Here is a 22,438-nt window from a genome sequence, read left to right as displayed (position 1 = left end):
TCCGATGAGCCCGTCTATATCATGTTCTCTCAAACATAAGAAGAGAACAAGAAAAATCAAAGCAATCAAAGCCAACTTTGAAAGTTCGAACACGAGCAAACTAGTAGCAAGCAAGGTTAAGAGACCTCAAAGCTTCAGAAGATATTCTACAATGGTGGTGATGCATCCCCCGTGGCGAATTTGTACAACTTAAAAGATTAAGAAAGAATACAACAGAGATCGCGATGTTCGAGAATGTAATCATGATCAAGATCATCATCGGGAGCTAAAAAAGGACAAATATCGAAGGTGCCAATCAGTGATCGAGGCAGGAAACAATGCTAGGGATGGAGGCAACGTTCTCCCGATCAAGTGGATTATTTACACCATTATAATACCCAAGTAAAGCATTGACAATTTCGATCAAGGGATTTTATCCTCAGAAGCACTTTGGCATCAGATCCGCGTCACCAAAAGAAGTTGGATCCTTCATGAGAAGAGCCATATATGATAATCAAACCAACTGGTTCGGGAGTGTATAAGCTGAAGAACTTAGCTGCCGATTGTGAATCGAACCGATCGTGGAATGCAAGACATGCAAGACATCTCAAAAAGCCTCAATGCAAGTCAAGCTTTAGACACCAAATCTCTTTCTAATAGAGGCATGACAAGATAGGGAGCATGGATGGCACCGATCAAATCAAGAGGCTTCGGCTATGCCCAAGTGAGTCCTCCTAAAGAAGCATCGGCCTTGCCCGAGTGAGACTTCCAAAGACGAAGCATCGGCCTCGCCCAAGTGAGACTTCCAAAGACAAAGCATTGGTTTAAAACCCGAGTGAGACCTTCTACAAGGCATCGGTTTAAAACCTGAGTGGGACCTTCTACAAGGCTTTGGTTCCAACCGACTAAGACCTTCCAAAGCAAAGGCTTCGGTTCCGACCGACTAAAGATATTCTAGCAAGGCTTCGGTTACAACAATTGGATTATCATTGAAAGATCGCAGGGCTTCAGATTTCCTGAATAAGACCCCATATGGGCATCGTCTATGCCCAAATAAGACCTCCTAACACTTGGTAGCACAGCACTGAAGCAGAGGTGCAGTAGCAATAAATATGATTTTTTCAAGAATGACAGGACGTTTTCGTTTGATCAAGCAAGCCAAGCATTCGGTCTGGGGACTTCTCCCAAACACTCGGCTTGGGGGGCTTATGTTTCGGATAAAATATTACTGAACCGGGTCCATCTTCGGTTCAGTCTTTGACCCCGGTCGAAGACGGTCTGACCTCACGGTCGGGTTCGAAAATCATGATTGGGTTCGGACATCCGATTGGCTCATTATAGCGTGATGAGGAAGGAACCATGTGGTTCCAAGGATAAGCACGAACCCATAAAATTCGGGATGGATAACGAATCATCAAGGAGACAGTTAATGGCATTTACGAGACAAACGATCGTGCTTACTCGGATAACCGCCGAGCTATGATCGTGCTAACAAAGGAACTTATCCATCATCTCATCAACGAACAGATCTATTATCAACGGATCTATTCGTTAAGATCGGACAATCACCCGAAGAAGGCTCAAATAAATCCAACGAAGGAGATTCGAAGGTAAACACTATATAAACATGACCTACATACAAGACAGATACAATCTGAATCGTATTCTCAATATTCATATTCATACTTTCGCTCTGTGCTCAAGCAGAGCCGTTTATGATCAGTTCATCTACTGACTTAGCCTTCGGAGGTGGACTCCCGACCCCAGCGGTCGGGCCACATCTGACGATTGTTTTTGCAGATCATCCATCGAAGATCTAAGGGCTGAGTAGATTTTGACGCATCACTTCTGCACTGCAATCTTCTACTATGGTGTTCAATTGATTTTGTATTTAGTATTTCTTAATTTGGAGCATCAAGTACCTCTTCTGTTTTTTATGTTGATGAATTTTCATTTTATTGGAGCTTGATTCAGGCGTATTACTCTGTGACTGTTCACTAATCATTTTTGGCTTTGACATGCGGTGAGATCCTAGTATAGTTTATGCTTTTTTGTATCATTTTCCCCCTTTACTTGTGCTTGATCATTAATAATACTTTTTCAGTTTTTTATGATAGTGGTTGCATTTCTATATATATATATATATATATATATATATATATATATATATATTTCCCCTAAGAAACAATATAGGTTTTCTAGTTCTTGTCTGGGAATTGTGTTGCTAAGCTTGAAAAGTAGAAGTAAATCAATATTCATATAGAAAAGCCTAGCTAGTTAAAGTAACTAATCGTACTAGTTATACACTTATACCATGTTGAAATCTTATTTTGATTGTCAATATTTAGGTCTTCTCCATTGTTGTGATTTTTGATTGCCTATGTTACTCAATAATTATTAATTTATGACTGTGTCTTCTCCATTTAGTTATTCAATAATTATATTTTCTCCCTATAGGCTGCGTTTGTTTGCAAAGGTGGGGTGGAAAAAATAAACATGTGGGGCCATGTGTAGTGGGGTGAGGGAGAAGGAAATGAAATGAAGGGATTTTGTGAAAAAATGATAATTGTGGGCCCCATTTTTTACTTTTCCACACTTTTCCCCAAAATCCCATACATTTTATGGGGTTTTGAAAAGGCTTGGGTTGAGAAAGTTTGTTTATCACATCATCAAACAAGTTTTCTTAAATTAAGGAAACTTGTCTCTAACTTTCCCATCCTAAGGAAACAAAAAAAAAAAAGAACTATACTTTTAGGCTACGTTTGTTTGCAAAGGTGGGGTGGGAAAAAAAAAAAAAACATGTGGGTCCCATGTGCAGTGGGGTGAGGGAGAAGGAGAGAAAAGAAAGAGATTTTGTAAAAAAATGTTAATTGTGGGTTCTACTTTTTTACTTTTCCACAAATTTCCACACATTTTATGGGGTTTTAAAAAACTAGGGTGGGAAAGTTGGCTTGCCATCTCACCAGACAATTTTTCTCTCTAATTTTCTCACCCCAAGCAACCAAACAAATTATACTTTAAGATTTAACGGAAAATTTTATTTTTTTCAACAATTTTCCCACCCCACCTTTATTGCAGCAAACAAAGACAGCCTTATTGTATGATGAAATGCTCCAATGAAAATGAAAGGAAAACCAGGGGTTAGAGGTTAGTAAGAACAAAAGAGGATGGAAAACAAAAGCTGAGGAGGAACCCACGACCTCTAACCAACTTGTCGTTTGGATCTCTTGCCTTGGAAGAAGAACCAAATCTAATAAAAATACAATTCGGATTTGAAGAGTAAGTTTGTCATGGATGGTGCCAGATTTATAGAGTTTTGCAGAGTGGGAAAGTGGAGAGATAGGAGAGGAGATAGAGGTCCAACTTACTGATCCACCTCATTTGGAACACCTACCGTTCCTTTTAAATAAGTCCTTGATACTGAATAAGGGAATCATAATATTGAAATAGGGTGTATTTTGTTGTATATTGGATAATCTTTAGTGGTGTTGTTATTCCTAATAGTGAGCTGTATTATTGTTTACCCATAATCTCAGCTGCAACTTGTGATACGATTTAGTAAAAGCTGATTGCTGCTGTTGTTGATTGACACTATTATAGATGTGTTGGAATTTATTAATTTGATTAATAAATTAAATGCCCAAGGGCAATATTGGAAACTCACTATTAGGGCGGTTACAAAATAAGTTATATATTTTAGTAACTACCGCATTAGTGAGTAAGTAACGGAGTAATTCATTCGCACGAGCGAATCTCTGAGAAACGGCGGCTCCATCTCTCTCTCCCTCTCTCTTAGAATCGCAGGCTTAGATTTTCTTCTTTGCTAGTATTTGATCTTCATTCCATTAATCCACGGCATTTGGGTTGTGGATATTATTCCCTTTCCCTGTGATTGAGGAATCTCGCCGGTAAACCTTTGGTGGTGGAACGAGAACGTGGATCTAAACTTCCGCTCTGAATACTTCAAGTAAGGGAAAGCGAATTCAGGTAAGGAATTTTTTCCCCATCAATTAATTGAATTGAATTACTTTTGACGTATTACCTACAAGATGAATCTGCCCAAGTGTTGATGGTTAAGTTGAACACACATCTGATTCTAGCGGACAATCATATCTATTAGGCTGAAGAATTTTCAGAACCTCCAAGTCAGTGTTTTGTTGACTAATTCACAACTGGATCACATTTCAAAGTTATTATGGTGTGATTGAAGTGTAGATAGATCCAAGGAACAATATCGGCGAAGCGCCATTCCCGCGCCAACGAAACGCCGATAGTTCGCCGAAATTCTCTCACATTTCGACCTCTCGTCGATTTACGCACATACTCACAATCCCAAGTTAACTTTTCATTCACGTAATCACAGTGGAGTTTTGCAAGAGAAAAGTGATGGGACTTAGTTGGTCCCACATTACTTTATTAATGTTTTTTACCACTCACACTTTTCTAGAGAGGACATGAGGCGGTGATATTTTTGCATTGCTTGCGTGCTTCACCTTCACTCCATTTTGTCAAGTCCAAGCGCCAACGGCCCACCGAAGGCACGGAGGAGCTCCAGCGGTTCAAGAAAGCAAGAGCTTCATCTTCGATGATTTTCTCGAGCCCCTGTACCCCCTCTCTCATTTCCTCCATATTTACAAATATTTGTTTCAAAGAGAAGAGAGAAGTTTACAAAAGAGAATCACTGAGAGAGAAATTGGGGTTTTGTCACGAAATTTGGAGCCGCGCGCGGGATGTAGGTCGTGTTTGCAACAGCGAAAGTTTCCTTCTCTTTCTTTGTTCATCTCTGCAACTACTATTATATTTTTTTGTGAAGAAACTTTAAGGTTTGAGCGAGGGGGAACGATTTTTCACCGAGAAATCGCCGAGAAATCTCGGCGATATATTATATTTCGCCGAAATCTCGGCGATATATTGTATTTCTCGACCCTCGAACTCTTCCATGGATAGATCTCTCTGATGGCATTTCAGCCAACAGAATTCTTGGAAGTGTTTTGTTGACTAATTCAACCTTTCCTTTCTTCTCCTGTGTAACTTTGCTCCTCTACTTTGCCTCTCTTTTTACTTTACTTCGGAACTTTCTTTTACTCAGTCTTGTCAATGCATCGAGGTGGGTGCTGTTTGCATTGCTGGACTAGGATCCCTGTCCAGATGTGTTATTTGTGTTTTTTTTACCCTTTCATTGTTGTAGTCTTAGCACAGATGGAAGCTGCCCTTTTTGCCTCCATTTTTTCTGTGAGCTGCATTGTGTTATGTGATGCAACTGGGAGGCCACTGCAGCAAGCCAGCAAGCCTTCTCGGCTCTGCATTATGTAGGGTCTAGGAGGGAAAATTTTTTTGTAGTCTTGAGTGTTGGATCCACCAGGATCTATATTGTTCCTATAATAATTAAATCATAGTTATGAATATAATCACGGAAGTGTATAAATAAATACTTGTTGTACGTTCTTGTTATAGATCCTCCTTTTGCTCTTCTTGAATCTTCCGTAGCCTTTTACTCTTTGGAATCCTTCGTTTGATTGTATGTGGAAACAACCTCAAACCCAAATGTATCATGTGATGGCTACGGGGACCCAAGAAGTTATTTATAATATAAAACCCTAACCTTTAACCATTCCCACAATAATAAAGATCAGTAATACCCCTGAATGAATATGGGCCCAGATAAAGGAACCAGTATTAGTTAAGCCCACAAAACCTAACATTGAGCACCCAATTTTACATTTAGGACTGATTACCATTACACGGGGAAGATCCAAGGCACTCAAAATAGGATTGAACTTTGTTTTTGAGTTTCATACTTCAACTAGGATGTGTGTTTCTTTTCATCTCACTAAATACATGCTTATAATCAAACATGGTTGGAGTGAATTGAATAGAAGTCGAGTATTCTCTATGATTTAAGAGTGTGTGACTTGTAACTTTTGCATGTCAAGTTAGTTAGACCAAACTAACTTTATTTCTTCTTCTAGTTGAATTTAATTTTTGATCTTTGTTACACTTGTTTATCCTTTTTCCATATAAATATTATCCATCTCAGTAACTTATATTTCCTAAAACCATCTAGATTTGGGCCTCAATTATAACAAGATCGATGCATACACCAACGATTGTATGTTGTATTGAAATGAGACAGCCAATGCCACGTCTTGTTACAAATGTGGTGCATCAAGGTATGAATCAATTGAGAAGAAAATCCTAGTCAAGATATTACGTCATTTTCCTTTGATCCCAAGATTCCAAAGGTTATACATGTCATCTAAGATCTCAAGTGATATGATATGAGATGGCATCATGAACAGCATGTGGATGACAATAAGTTACGACACCCTACTAACTCTAAATCATTGCATAACACTGGAAATATTTTTTTTTCCTGTAATTCGAGAGGAGAAGATATATGATGTTATTTGAAAGTATAAATGTTGTTTATAGAAGTTCACATGTTATACTATTTTATTGTTTCTTAATTGTTTAGCGTCAGAAGCACCCAAATAAAGAATATCCCACTCGTATGAAAATGTTCAAGATTACACGTGACCCTACAGACAAGACTGCTAATGTGATCATTGTAAGTTATAAAATCATAAATAAGGTACTACCATTTTATAGCTTCAATTAGTATATCTTTTAACTTATTTTTGTGTTTCAAATGTAGGCCCCATGGAAAAAAAAAACTCAATAAACTGCCTAAAAAAATGTGAGGGGACTCTACTGTGTAAGACCAAGCTTTTAGAGATTGTGTAGGTGAAGATGTCCGTGGTCAAGTATGAATGTGTTGAGTTGGAATAACTCTAACACAAGTACATGAGACAGCAAGAGAGCTCAACAAAACATATGCTAAAGAGAATGCACAATTGCGGGCTAAGATACACACATTAGAGGCAACAATATTTACGCAGGCTGAAGAGATAGCTAGGAAGGCTGAAAAGATATCTACGCAGGATGAAAAGATATCCACTCAAGATGAAAATATATTTTCGCTCAAGGCTGACATAGAGCTCCTAATGCAAGGACGATGTACTTGAAGTGAGTATGGTTCTTGCTTTCAATTTCTTGCTTGATCCTTGCAATCATAAAGTTGGGAGGAACCCGACCTAAGGATTCTTTGTAGTCATGTGCTATCTTATTTGCCTATTTGTTTCAGAGAACCTAATTCAGAATTTGGAAACTTTGCTATACATTTGGACTCGCATCTGATTCCAAGTCTATTGCCATACTAAGAATCATATTTAGTGGACTTCGAAAGAAAGAACAATAAGGATCAAAGCCCAATTGACAACATTTTAACACTCTAATGAGTTATTTGTAGAAGCTTCAATCACATTTTAGTCAGCAGCAACAACATTATATCACTAACATGGTGGAGCACCTTATTTGTCTGGTTATCATTATTTCTATTTCTGTTTTTCTTTGGATGGTCAAGATGAAAGATTCCATACTGGATAGATCAGGAAAAAAATAAAATTTATGCTTATGATATTTTACTATCATATCACTGACATGGTGGAGTACGAGATGTAAGCATATGCTCCTTACTTTGTGTGTTTCTATTTGTTTGGGAAATACATTGGACGTTGTCTTCTAACCATTGTAAATGATTTGGCATTTAGCATTTTAACAAAGTGGTTCTATTTTTCTTTTAGATTTGCAAACCATTTATTGGGAGAGGTTCTCTTGTGCTGCTGCTCTGTATTGTCACATTAAAGCTTCTCAAGTCCTTTTACTACATCGATACAAACAATGTTCTTTTCATATTTAGTTGGACAATTACTACATCTAGGAATGATACCCAGCTCTCTGAAATATTTATGTTGGAGGCTTCACTTCCTTTGACAATTATGATGAATATTGCATTAGTATAAGTACCTTTTTAAATTTCCAGCGCCGGCGGCTACTCAGTCTATTTACTTGCTCTATGCAATTGATTGACCAACAATGTTTAGCTAGGGAAGTTGTAATGAAGCTACCCATGGGGCCATTGTTGATTGCATGGATGTAGTTCTTCACATTGTTATTCTTTTGTTTGAAGTAGATTTTTGGTTGTGTTTTGTAAATTTTGTATATGTTGCATAACTGTATGCATTCTCTTTTTGCTCCATATTTGACATATTTCCTGCAATAAGATCCAAGGATATAGTGGTGGTACTCTTGGACTTAGGCATTGAATGCATGCCCAGATTAGCTTTTGAATGTGGCATGCAGCAACTAGGGCACTGTTGGTAATTCTTTTCTAGTAATAAGAATTATTTTGTAAACCATTCTCTGGATCTCTCTCCAAGAAACACAGTAACCAAGGAAGATTCTTCTCTCTAATTCGATCTATCTCTTTGACCATCCATCCACAATGGTATTTGGGTCATGGATTTTTTTCTTCCCTTTTCACGAGATTGAAAAGGTTTTGTGGGTCACAATTTTGTGGAGGAACAAGGATGTGAATCTTGATTTTCTTTGGCTTCAACCTTTCTTTATTTAGGAATAGCGAATCAATATAAGGATCTTTCATTTTTTTATTTTTTTAGACTAATTATCTGGACTATCTCCCATAAATAGATTAGTGAGAACCAACAACCATTTTTACCGTTAATATTAGATGGGTTTGTAAGAATTAGCTCAATGTGACCACAGGACCACCTTTGTGGTCTTTCGAGGACCACAAGAGCATTGCCCCTACGGAAAAGAGAAGAAATATTAGGGTTACATGATTTAGTTCGAGTTCTGGGATAAAATTCAAATTTGTAGTCTTTGAGCTAATAACATGAATTATTTGGTTATTTAACAGCGAAGAAAATTGAGAAAAGATATTTGTGCTTGTGCTAATGAATATTTTGGTGGAATAGAAATTGATTTGTAATAATGAGGTTATGGTCCGAGATTCGGAAATGATAAGAAGGTATCAAAGGTAAATAATAGGAGTATTAGCACCAAAAAGGAAAATGATGGATATTTTTTTTATTTTGCTTGGGTTCAGTGCCATTAATACACTGAATCATTTAGTGAAATATCGTGAGTTGTAGGATTGAGATTTTGATGTCGACTATTGAGAAACGAGCAGTCGATATCAAAATCTAGACTGAGATGTGGACAATCTAAAATTACGCTGAACGATTCAACGCATTAATAATACTAATCGAATCAAAATTCGATAATCTTCTAGTTATTCTTTTTTTTTTTTTTTTTTCTTTTTTTTCTTTTTTTTCTTCTTTTTTTTGGGTACTAACATCCACAATCAAAAGAAACAGAAGATGCTACTTCGTCAAACTAAAATATCCATGTGACCTTTGAGAGTTTTATCCATCTAAATGCTTGACCACACATTCCAAGAATCCAAATGGAATTAATTAGAGTTCATCAAATGGCACAAAATGCCAACTAAATCAACATAAGACACCACCGGCGTGGCTCCTTTTAGCTTTTGGTCCAACATATATCTCTATGTCGAAGGAAATTTTGTGAACAACTAACAAAGAAGATTCATATGGTCCACATGATTCTTGTAATTTTGTGTAGGCGATGCGTAGATATTTTGAATCTCGAGTAGTTTCTAGCTTGAACAGTAAGCTCTTCTGGGTATTATCAACAAAGCTTGACGACGTTCACTCAAGGGAATCAAACTACTCTCAGAAAGAAATGTACAATAAACAATTTCAATTCAAATTAATTTTGAGTTTTTTTTTTCATACATTCTACTTAAGTTGGATCAAAACTATCGATTGCCAATTTAAGTGATAAAAATTACAAGTTATCCACACTAGTCCTTTTAAAAAATTACAAGTTATTTACTACTGTACTTTTAATTCATCTACATTATTTCTAAGATTCTCACCTTCCAACAAAATCACAAAAATTAGAGCATGAGTGATGAGTTACTGTTTCTTAAACAAAGAGGATACAGGGGGGAAGGAGTTACCTGTCTTAAACAAAGACCTCTATATACATCCAAGCATAATGACCACATTTCCAAAAGAAAAAATTATTACTTATGGCTTAATTATCTGTTTTAAATCTGTTTACGATATGGATCTAGAGTAGATGGAGTAGGTGAGGAAGCTACATTATTAGAAGCCTAAATTGCCATGGTGATAAGCGCATGGTATAAGAAAACTCCTTGTTTTGAAGGATTTCAAGACCAAGTATCCTTAGAAGATGAGATAAGATTGGGTGTCTCAACATGGCTTCAACATCAGGTCTGCTAAGGAATTGGTTAACTAAAGTCCTATTTGGTAACAAACAACCATGTCACCTTTGAATTTTTAGTAACCAACGTGACCTTTGATTGTGTTATTCATCAGAATGCTCGACCACACATTTCAAGAATCCAAATGGAATTAGTTAGCGCATCAAAAAGGCACAAAATGCCAAATATTGAATCCAAAAAAGACAGCCACTGGGGTTACGTACTCTTGTTAGCTGGTGATCTGCATATGGATGTCAAACAAAATTCTGAGAACAACCAAGAAGCTAGGAAGATACGTGTGGTTCAGATGCTTCTTGTGTAGACGACACGGAGATATTTTCAGTCCTAACTCCTAAGTCGTTTCTAGCATGCCATATTTGACCTACGGCTTTTTAAGTGAATCATCGGCTGCTGCAAGTGATTTCTTCTATAAATTAGGGCACTGCCTAAGGCCCCAGAAAATAAGCAAAAATGGCTTCTTCTCAAGGTCAGAAGCCTCATGCGGTGTGCATTGCATTCCCAGCACAAGGCCATATTAACCCCATGATGCAATTAGCCAAGCTTCTCCACTCAAGAGGCTTCCATATCACCTTCGTGCACACTGACTTCAATTACAAACGCTTATTGCGATCCAAAGGTCCGGATGCTGTCAAGGGCTTGACTGATTTCCAGTTTGAAACCATTCCCGACGGGTTGCCACAATCCGATCGTGATGCTACCCAGGATCCAGCAAGCCTATGTGCTTCAGTTCGGAAGAACTGCTTGGCTCCCCTCCGTGATCTACTGGCAAAACTCAATTCTTCCTCCAACATACCTCAAGTCTCTTGCATTATTTCGGACGGGCTCATGAGTTTTGCCATAAAAACTGCCAGGGAATTAGGCATCCCTGAAGTTCAGTTTTGGACTGCCTCAGCCTGTGGCTTTATGGGCTATTTGCACTACCAAGAGCTCGTCAAAAGAGGAATTGTACCGCTCAAAGGTACCACACCAACCTTCTTTTTGACCTACTTCAATGCTCCCTTTTGGTGTTACTGCATTGTTTATCATCTTATCCATAAAAGGATTGTGTTTTTGACTCACAAGGTATTTTTTATGGATCCAGATCGTTTCTATTTAGGCAGACCATCCCCATGCCCCCATCCCTCACCTAAAAAGGCTTGATACAAGCCAGTTCGTGGTACATGGACACGAGAGAATCTATGCTCATTTTGGCTTTTGTTTTGAAAATTTTTCTTGTGGATTGGATTCATTTAGTCTTTACTCAGTTGATGAGCTGAAAAAAATAATAATAGGATAACTGTTATTGCCCCTGTATTGTTACTTAATTATTACTTTATCCCCTATACTTTTTGAAATTACTGATCCAACCTTAGATTTTTTCAGTAATTACTAATGCCCGGTTGCCGTTAAGTTCCGTTAGTTAATTGATGATGTTGCATCTTTTATTTATCTAAAAATTCAAAAATAACCTTAAGATTTTACTTAATTACATTTTATATTAAATTATATTATTACTCTTAATAATTAGTAAAAAATTAGCATAATTAAACAATCTTATTCTCTAATCAAAATATAGCAAAGAAAAAAACAAAAATCTCATTTTCAAATAATAAGGAAAAAAAAAGTATTATATTCTACCTTTTATTTATTTACTTTTTAATTTGACATTATCAAATCTTAGAAAATTCTTATTTCCGATTGATTTTGGTTTATTTACTTTTTGATTTGACATCATCAAATTTAGGATGTTCTTATTATTGATATAATTTTTTTGTTGCTTGTGAATCCAAAATGATAAGAATATAGGTGTAAAATTTGTATTTCATATATTTTTATTTATTTATTTATTATAAATGAGGATAATATTGTTTTTTTGGTTTCTTAATTCTAGAAGGAAAAATAAAAACTAAGCGTTCAACTATAATTATCTCTTAACACCATTAGAACTTATGGGGGCAAGAGTAATTTCATAAATAATAGTCATTTTAGTAATTAAATAATAGTACAGGAGGGCAATAGTAATTATCCCAATAATTATCTATATATCTTTTACCCAAAAAATTTAATAGTTAGTGCAATCCATATCATTATATGCTTCCTAAGAAGAAGGGCATACAAATAATATTCCAAACTAGACAACCATCCATAAGCCAAGTCGCACCTCTCCTTACTAAACTCATACATCTCAAAACAAATCCATTTGGTTCACTACCAAATGTGTCAAAATTGTTTGGTTACATGAATTTAGAGATTTGAAATCTCTGGTTTCATGAATGCAAGATTTATACCCGCTTGGGTGTTAAAATTTCTAGATTCATGAAATCTTGAGATTCATATTTTTATACTAAAAACATTAATCTGTAGAATTATGGGTATGGGGTGAAATCCAGAGATTTCATCTCTACTACAAAAAGGCTAAACATTTGAGCATTCACAAAAATCACTAATGAATCCATAGATTTCATTCCACATATTCAGTTAACCAAACAATTAATTTTATAAATTATGACTCCATAGGTTTGAAATCTTTAGACTCATGTAACCAAACAGGTCCTTAATCATTGAAACAACTATAAGAAATCAAGGCACAAATAACAATAATTTTGAAAAATTCCTTCGTAATGGAGTTATACCTAATTTATGTATTAATATAGGACACTGCGTTGGTTACAGGGTAATGGGTCTCTTGGGGGAGTTTATTTAACTATAGAACTTAGTTTTACATATAAATACTAGCGAGAATCAATGATCTGAGCATTTCAACTAGATAATCAAGAGTGTACTGATCTTATACTTAAAACTCTAACCCTAATAGATTCTTGAACTTCGATTTTGTGGAAAGAGTTCTCATATATTATACGGTGGATCATCTTAAACATCACATATAGATGCATGTAGCACATCTCCTTGTTTTGCGAACCATGTCAGATATCTCTCACTCTCTGTTTATTTGTTGTTTCCATTAAATAGATTACTTGGAATAATACCCTTCCCCTATAGATTCACAAGTAGTCTTTTATAAAGATACTTTCTTATTCTAATTAATGAGGTGGCTGAGATCCGGAGCGGCAGAAGCGTTGTTGCAGCCCAGTAGCAGAAATTTTTTATCCGTGAATGTGTTTTCCTGTTTTCATACAATTTAGTTAGTCATTACACTAAGGAACTTCTTTAATGGATCCACCAGATGAGAGCTACATCAGCAACGGCTATCTTGATACACCCATTTCTTGGATTCCAGGAATGAAAGATATAAGGCTTAAAGATCTCCCAAGCTTTGTTAAAACAACTGATCCCAATGACATTTTGTTCAACTTCTTAGCTCAGGAAACACAAAACTGTCTCGAGGCATCTGCGATCATAATGAACACATTCGATGATTTGGAACACGAGGTCTTGGGTGCTATCGCATGCAAGTTCCCTCGCATGTATACTCTTGGCCCAGTAGGTTTACTTGTCCAGCAAATGCCCGAGAGCGAATCAAAATCAATCTCATCAAGCCTTTGGAGAGAAGACTTCGAATGCCTTGAATGGTTGGACGAAAAAGAACCAAATTCAGTTGTTTATGTGAATTTTGGTAGTGTCACCGTTATGAGTGATCAACACCTGAGAGAGTTTGCATGGGGATTGGCAAACAGCAAGTATCCCTTCTTGTGGGTCATTAGACCTGATGTTGTCATGGGTAGTGAATCTGCAAATTTGCCAGAAGGGTTCATAGAGAGCACCAAAGGTAGAGGTCTACTAGTGAACTGGTGTCCACAAGAAAAAGTGCTCCTGCACTCCTCCGTAGGTGGGTTTCTTACACACTGTGGATGGAATTCTATACTTGAGAGCATATGTGGTGGAGTGCCAATGATATGCTGGCCATTCTTTGCAGAGCAGCAAACAAATTGCAGATATACTTGCACTACTTGGGGCATAGGTTTGGAGATCAACGACGATGTAAAACAAGATGAGGTAGAAACTCTTGTCAAGGAATTAATGGAAGGAGAGAAAGGGGAAATGATGAGAAAGAGGGCCTTGGAATGGAAGGATAAAGTAGAAGAAGCTACCAAACAAGGAGGGTCTTCTTCTATTGAGTTTGATAAAATAATCAAGAAAGTGCTCCACCCAAGTGAATAAGCACAACCGTTTTCTGATGTATGATTTGTGTTTGTTCCAAAAGCTCAAATGATGGAGCAGAGAGCTCTCAAGATTATGGTCTCTTACTAATCCGTAGCTTGTGAGACTTTGTAACACGTTACTACTTGTAGGTTCTTCTTGTTAGTAGATTTGTTTTTCAAAAAAAAAAAAAACACACACACACAACCATGCGTTTACGAAGTCAAAGTTGAGAGTATTTTATTGGGAGGACACTTGAGTGGGAGTGAAACGATGACTCGCCCCTCTTAAGTGGAAATATTATTGGATGCTTACTTTTTACAAATTAAAAATTACTTGTTGTCGAAGTGTTAAGTTTTCACATTTTCTGTCTAACTTTGAAATTGAAATATCCATTTTACCCATAAAAGGTGTTATGACTAAATTATCTTTGATACCCACCACCGCGAGCAACCACCACCCATCCCCCACAGGCGACCAACGCCCTCACCTTCTCCACCTCCTTTTGCTGAAATTCACCGACCGTTGTTGCCAACAACCTATGCCGGCAAGTAATTGAGAAGTTATAAACAAAAAGATCTTACAATCCCTTATTATATGTCTAAGTATAGGTAAAGATTCTAATTTCAGAATTTTGTTTTCTTATTATGAACCTCTTTTTTTTTCTCCTACAAAAACTGATGCATTTGCTACCAACCCAAATCCAAGTGAATATCAGAATTACTTGAAAAGGGGAGCAAATTAGGGCAGCTCAAACCTTGCCTAACTACAGTCAGCACATTCTTCTTTCAAAATTTGAATGGAGGGCAACAAGCATACGTAAGCACCATCAAAATTTCGGTAAAATCCCTAGACTTTCAAGGGTCCCTATTTTGCATTAGATCGCTTCGTGAAAATGTAAAAGTAACTAGGGGTTGTATGGCAATGATTTTGGCATAATTATTCTGTTCCATTTGCCATTTTCGGCATAGAAGTTGCCACAAATCTTGTATAGTAAACTGGCCTAAAAAAAGTGTGTCGGTTCAGCAAAAGTACCCAACCCTACAAAGCTTTCAAAGAGTTCTATGCTAAATATGCTATTTCAGGAAAGGTTTTTTCTTCCTCAATGCCTTTTTGTCCTTTGGTTAATGATACTTATTTTTTGACCCCCCCCTTCCTAAGAACTAGTTTAAAATGAACTATAATCAAGGTGCGAACTTTGGGGAATTTTTTGCAAAGCTAACCCAGTGAAACGGCAAATTTTGCCGATATTTCGGCTGATATTCCTCCTTTAATTATGCCTAATTGGCCTCTTTCACCTTTGTTCTATTGTTTTTATGGTCTTTCACTCTATTCATTTTAGAACATGGATAATTGTGTCCTCATAAGTATTTAAAAGAATTGTATTCATCAAATCAAAAAAGCATTTCCGTTTAAATTTGAAATATATATCATCACATATTCACAGTGGACATTGGGACCAGGGACATTAATGAATGAAAGGATTCAATGCCTAGGTCTGTTAAATCAAAAAGCATTTTCACTTAAAACTTGAAATGGAATTTTGAACTACAAGAAGGTGAAAACTAAAAAGGTAGGTTGCATTTTTCAAAAAGTATTAATAATTAAAATAAAAAATTGAAAATGGCATTGATAGTGAAATATGAAGTCGTGAAGTGCGTTTAAATCTTTAAAAATTACATGATTTTTCTGTAACAAGAATATGCAAATATATCATCGATAGGCTATATTTCTAGTTAAAAAAACTTTCAACGGACTACTTTTTAGCCTATATTTTAACTGGCAACAATCCTTATTGTTAGAAGGCGATCTGTCTTGGCCTCTCATGTTGAACTAGATATACATAGTTCAATATAGCCATTAGTAAGTCATATTTTATTATCATCAAAACCAAAGAAGGCTGATGTGGCAATATTGACATTGCATTTCTGAATAATATGGTATTAAAGCCCCATATGATGGTTACAGTAATAAAATTGCTTTGTTTTCTTCTCAATTTGTAGCTGTTTCTAAGGATCTTTGGCATCAAAGCTCGAAACATCCATTCTCTAAGAATAACCATTTATGAAAGCTAATGGATCTATTGTTGTAACCTATACGAGTAAACATCTTTGTCCTGTATTTTACGGATGTGTTTGCAAGGATTAACTCAATATAACCAAAGGACTACAAGAGCATTGCCCTTATAGAAAAGCTTGGGTAAAGAAATGTAAGGCCCCATGGGGGGGTTAGTGGCCAAAATGTTCGCCTTTATAGTTCTAGGGGTAATAATATGGGCACCGGGATTACTCAATTTGCCTAGCTAATCCAAGTCCATCCCGATTTTGGCCCTGCATTTTGAATATGAATCGATCTCAATCTTGGCATAATAAAACTCGATTCGAAACCGAGAAATATACCCGATCTTGGCCTTGATCCTAGCCCTAATATTGGCCATAATCTTGGCCTTGATCTAGGCCCATGATTTTGGCTCTGATTTGAGTCTGGACCCTCCACCCATATGGAGAGGAATTAATTATAATCCACATGGGTGAATATTTGACACCTGTCAAATTTTAAAAACATGATCATGTTTTGTAAAAAAATTAATAAAAATAATTTATATTTTCATTACCAATGTAGTAAGAATCCACTTGATTTTGGCCTGATCCTAATCCTAATTTTGGCTCTAATCTTAATGTTAATTTGACCCTAATCATCTATTAGATTTTTACCCTGATCTTCACATTAACATTGATATAACTATAAGTCTCGACTTTGACCTTCAGTCACTTTGATAATATTAAACCATGAGTTCACTTTTTATATTATTTTTAAGATAGTTTTTATTTTTCGAATTAAGTCATTTTTAGTTCCAAAAAATCATTGATTTTTTTTTGGGACTAAGGTGAGATAATATATTATATTATAAATAATAAAATCTAGTATATAATTAATATCTAACAAATGTACACCCCAACTTCTCATCATGAATATTAACATATTTCTGTTGCCTCCAATGTGATATTTCAGAGGAAAAAAAAAAACTTATTAAAGATAGATAACTATGTTTGTAACTAAATATAATTTTCTTTAACTACGAAAAAAATTTCAATACTAAATTATCATTGATTTACTTGTTAACAAAGTTTTGAATATGATGATTTTATTTATTTGTTTATTTGTTTATTTGTTTTTTTTTTTTTTTTGAATAAGGATATCAATGTGAGGGGTTTTCAATTTCCATCATCAAAGTAATGGGAGAGGCTTTCAATTTCCACCATCAAAACAATGAGAGACTTTCAGAGATCAATATAGAATTATGCAGTATGAATTTATTTATGTTTAAAGCAACACTATCAACTTATTGACTATTTTATCATTTTGTATGAGCTTGAATCATCTTATATTTCTATGAATTTTATTTGTAGTTTACTTATGATACTTTTATTTTTATTTTTTATGAGTTTACATTTGTTATTTTAGGTCTAAGAATATGACCAATTAAGGCTAGGCCAAGATGGGGTCAATTAAGGCCAGGGACAAGGCTAATTAGGGTTAGGGCCAATTAGGGCAAGAGACAGGGTCAATCAAGGCTAATTAGGGCCAATCAGGATTAGGGACAGGGCCAATTAGGTCTAATCAGGGTCAGAGTCAATTAGGATCAGGGCCAATTTGGGCCAACCCATCCCGACTCGGCCCAATTAGGGCCAATTAGGGTGGGAATGGGTTTGGCTTGGCCCTGTAGAGCTTAGAGCCACGGACAATAATCCTTGGCCCTGAATTAGGGTTAGGGCAGGAATGGGCTCACATTAGAACATATAGGGGTTTGGGATTGCAAAAGCCCAGCCTAGTTGAAGCCCTATTTTTTACTAAGAGTGCACGTCTTCCATTTGTTAGTACATACAATAGAACTTTTTCTCGTCTTACACAAGTTTTTAGTGTTCAGCATTTTAAGTACTATGCTTTGCTTGTCGATGATTTTTCAAGGTTCACCTGGCTTTATCATTTCAAGAGGGAATCAGATTCTTTTCTTCAATTTTAGTCCGTGGTAGTGTTAGATTTGTGAAGAAAATCACTTTATCTTTGTTTGAGTTCAAATTTGAATTTGGTGGGTCCCACTTAGTGTTAAATATGGATTAGGTGTTTGGTATCATTAAAAGGACCTTGGGAGAGTTAAATGGGGTAAGAAAAAGAGAGTTTCTAGGGAGTTCTAAAGTGGTTTTGTGCAGAAACGGGATTGAACTTTCAGCTTCTTCTTCTTGTGGTTTTATAAGAAAAGGGTTTCTTCTCTCTTGTACTCTTCTCCATTGCAACTCTACTGTAGTTTGAGCTTGGATTGAACGGTTTTCTTCAAGAGCTTGAGGTGAAAGGGTATTTTCAAGGAGGTTTGAGAAGTGGTGTGACCGGTTGAGGTAACATTGTATTATTTCAAATCTTGTACTATTTTGAAGATTAAAATAGTGAAATCCCTCCCCATGGATGTTGCTAATCTCGATTATTTCGGATTAGTGAACCACGTAAAATTTTTGTGTGTTGTTTGCATTTTTCTTTCATTCTTGTGGTGGTTTGTTTTGTTATTTGCTTTGTGATTGTCTTCAACTTATTTGCACAAGATCCTTGGTTTATTTTGTTCATTTGGGTAATTTGTTTAATTACCCGGTTCCTTGGATTGGATCTTGTCTTCTACAGGTAGAATGCAAATTTAACGCTGAGATACAAATTTTTAAGTCTTATGGTGGTGAGGAATTTTCCCTTATTGAATTTCAACTCATTTAAGCAAATGTGGTATTCAGCATCATCTATCATGCCCAATTGTATCAGCTAAGAATGGTATTACTGAACGTAAACAGTCATATCATTGAGTTAGATCAAGCTTTATTGTGTAATGCTGGTATTCGACGTCGTTATTGGATTTAGGCTTTCTCCACTGCTGTGTTTCTTATTAATAGGTTGGCTTCACAAGTTCCAGACATGATACTCCACCGCATGTTTTATTTCAACAGAAACCTCAGTATTCTATGTTAAGAGATTTTTGTTCTGCATGTTATCCATGTTTACGAAAGAATACTCATGAAAAATTTGAACCCAAATCACTTCCTTGTGCGTTTATGAGCTACAGAGATGAGCACAAAGGGTATCGAGTGTCTTCATCTTGCATTTGGTAGAGTTTGTATTTCAAGGGATGTAATTTCTTTATGAATCTATATTTCCTTTTAGGGCTACTGTTGTATCGCCTTTAGTTGATAAGTCTGGTAATGATTTAGTTACATTTGATGGGTGGATTCCACATGATAGGCCTACAATGAGCAATACTGGTGAAGAACTCAAAGAGAAGCATGAATCTTACCCTATTCGACCTTAGCTTAGACAGAACTCTTCTGGTGACTGGTGAGGTTTCTTGAATAATGGTCCAACTCACATTCATGAAATGGTATCTGCTTCGTCTCTGCTTAATTCTGGTTCACTAAGGGCAGTGTAGTTTTTAATGAATCGAATGTTTTGGGCCTAGAAATTTTATGAGATGGTGTAACTTTGCCGCAATTCTATGGTTATAGGCAAATGGGTTTTTAAAGATATACATAAAGCTTACTGGAGCTTGGAAACGCTTTAGCGCGGTTGGTGGCTCGTGGATTTAATCAACATGAAGGTGTTGATTTTATAGAAACTCCAATCCTGTAATTAAATCGAGCTCCATTCATTTGGTTTTGAGTACAGCCACGATTTTAAGTGGCCTATTCGACAACTAGATGTCAAGAATGCATATTTACATGGTGATACGGAGAGATTATGATCAGACCGGGTTCATACCTGGTCCGACCCTCGACCCCAGTCGAGACGGAGAGAACCGACTCACTCCCGAGCAAACCGGATCCGGAAGATGGCTTGCTAAAGAAGAAAGCTTATTCGGTTGCAAGCGCGCCCTAATCCTACTTATGGATTAGGGTAATTACCCTAATGATGGCCGACTCGAATTGACGGCTGCGGATAATCATTATCGAAGGAATAATCATCACATAACCTAAAGGTTATCTCAGGAGTCCTCTACTAGTCCAAACTAGTAGAAGTCTATTGCTCAACGGATCTAACTGTTAAGATCCAACGACTACCCGAAGAAGGCTCAAGTGCATCCAACGAAGGAGATTCGAAGGTACACTCTATATAAACCTCACTACCATACAAGGTGAGGAGATCGAAAAAAGGATACTATCTGAGACTCAGGTTCAGATACATACTGATAGACCTAAACTATCAGCGATCTGCTATCTAGATCACCTTTCCCAGTTCTTCATTCCTTAGCTCTGTGCTTCTAGCAGAGCCGTTTGTGATTAAGTTCATCAACTGACTTAGCCTTCGGAGGTGGACTCCCAACCCCAGCAGTCGAGCCACATCTGACGCTTTCGTTTTGCAGGACATCACGAGGAGATCTAAGGGCTGAGCAGATTTTGGACGCATCAATTGGCGCCGTCTGTGGGAAACAACTTGAAAAGCCATGTTGACTAGATCAGCAGCCGCAACAGCCGCTGCCCAACGCAATTCCGGTGTTCAAATCCCTGGATTGAATAATCCAGATATTCCCCAGGAAAGCCAAAATCCTATCGAGGTAGATGGTGGCCAGGGAGGACATAATCCTCCTCCTGATACAATCCAAGATCAATTGGATCAGGTAAAGATTCAACTCTTGGAGGTGAGCCAAGCACTCCGCATGCTCACCAGACGGGTGGTTTTACCACAAGAGCCTGATCAGCGTGATTCAGGGAGACGTGCATTGCCACGTGACCAGAGATTGGCTGAAGACCAGAATATCGGTCAGAATTTCCGTGAAGTAGACCGAGGACTTAGGAGGATCGATGATCAACCGAGGCGAGACGATCGGTTCGACAGACCACAAGAGAGTACAACTGATTCGAACACAAGGTTGGATACAGGGGTAAGAACTCACTCACCCACTGTCAGAAGAACCGTTCGTGATGATCGAGCAGTTCGCGACGAGCGGAATGCTCGGGAAGGACGGGCTGTTCGTGATGATCGAGTAGCACGGGATGATCGTGTTAATCGAGGTCGTGATCATATTGCTGAAGATCACCCGACCCAGATTGGTCAGGAATTGGCCAACATCAATCAGAAATTAGGGCAGTTGGCTAAGGGAAGAATAACTGATGATATTTACTCAGTCATTCGGAAGACTCCCTTTGCCGAGCCAATTGCGGGATATTAGTTTCCCCGTAACTTCCGTTTGCCTACCTTTTCAACATTCGATGGCTCCAGAGATCCAACAGCTCACATCGGCTATTACCAACAGACCATGGCAGTTTTAGGTAATTCGATGAAATTTTATGCGGGGTTTTTGGTTCATCACTTATCGGAGCAAAGACAAAAGTGGTTTTCGAACCTCCCCTCTGGAAGAATCATAAACTTTGACGAATTGGCGCGCCAATTCATAGGGCGATTCCAGAGTGGAATACAGGTCAAGAAAACGGAAGAAACCTTGTTTACTGTCAAACAAGGAAAGAGCGAATCAATCAGAGAGTTTCTGAAAAGATTCAACAAAGTGACGATGGAGATAGAAAATTTGGATGAACAAGTAGCCAAAACTGCTCTATTCACGGGACTCACTAATCGGAAACTCCTGGAGTTATTACTACAGGATATGCCCGCGACTTATGCCGAGTTGGTACAGAGATGCCGAAGCGAGGCTGAAGTCATGGAGATTCTAGATGCGCGCCAAGGAGATAATAAAGTCTCCAATAAGGAACTGAAGGCTCCTGAGCAAAAGCAGAAGCCAAAGAAAAATGTTCTTGATCGGGTTGGAAAATCTCAGCCTTGGCGCCAAAGGTCCCCCGGTAAAAGTGAGTACACTTTATTGAATGCTCCTCGGGCTGATATTTTAAATATCCTTAAAAGAAAAAATATTCTAAAGTGGCCGCATAAAATTCTTTTGAAACCCGGAGAGCAGCAGGATCGAGAAAAGTATTGTCGATTCCACAAGGACTATGGTCATTATACTAATGACTGTCGTCATCCCAAGGCGGATATTGAGAGATTGATATCTCAGGGACATCTGTCCAGTTTTGTTAGCAGAAGAAAGGAGGAGCCACGTGTGCCACGTGCGGCTGCTCCTAAAAGGGATCGTTCGGTTAGTTCGGAACGATCAAGGGAGGCCCCGAAATCTAAGAAGGGCAAGGAGGTGATTGAAGCTACTCGGTC

General features: G+C 37.3%; 1 protein-coding gene across 1 annotated transcript; it reads left to right on the top strand.

Moving 5' to 3' along the window:
• The first annotated feature begins 10,597 nt into the window (after positions 1-10,597).
• On the top strand, positions 10,598-14,630 carry LOC149023078 (7-deoxyloganetin glucosyltransferase-like). Its single transcript, XM_089150926.1, has 2 exons — positions 10,598-11,132; positions 13,338-14,630. Exons 1-2 carry the CDS (start codon positions 10,625-10,627, stop codon positions 14,270-14,272), a joined length of 1,443 nt encoding a protein of 480 aa, XP_089007052.1. The 5' UTR covers positions 10,598-10,624; the 3' UTR covers positions 14,273-14,630.
• Positions 14,631-22,438: the final 7,808 nt, after the last annotated feature.

This window comes from Hakea prostrata, chromosome 3 (genome assembly GCF_041222555.1).
Source record: "Hakea prostrata isolate BN-2017 chromosome 3, UWA_Hpros_2, whole genome shotgun sequence".
Classification (NCBI taxonomy): Eukaryota; Viridiplantae; Streptophyta; class Magnoliopsida; order Proteales; family Proteaceae; genus Hakea; species Hakea prostrata.
This window is presented reverse-complemented; position numbering and strand designations above follow the sequence as displayed.

Bases quoted from the DNA above. Each gene is read 5' to 3' on its own strand.
- LOC149023078 (XM_089150926.1), top strand. From the start codon at position 10,625: ATGGCTTCTTCTCAAGGTCAGAAGCCTCATGCGGTGTGCATTGCATTC. The intron at 11,133-13,337 runs GTACCACACCAA...TGGATCCACCAG, and splicing joins AGGAATTGTACCGCTCAAAG to ATGAGAGCTACATCAGCAAC.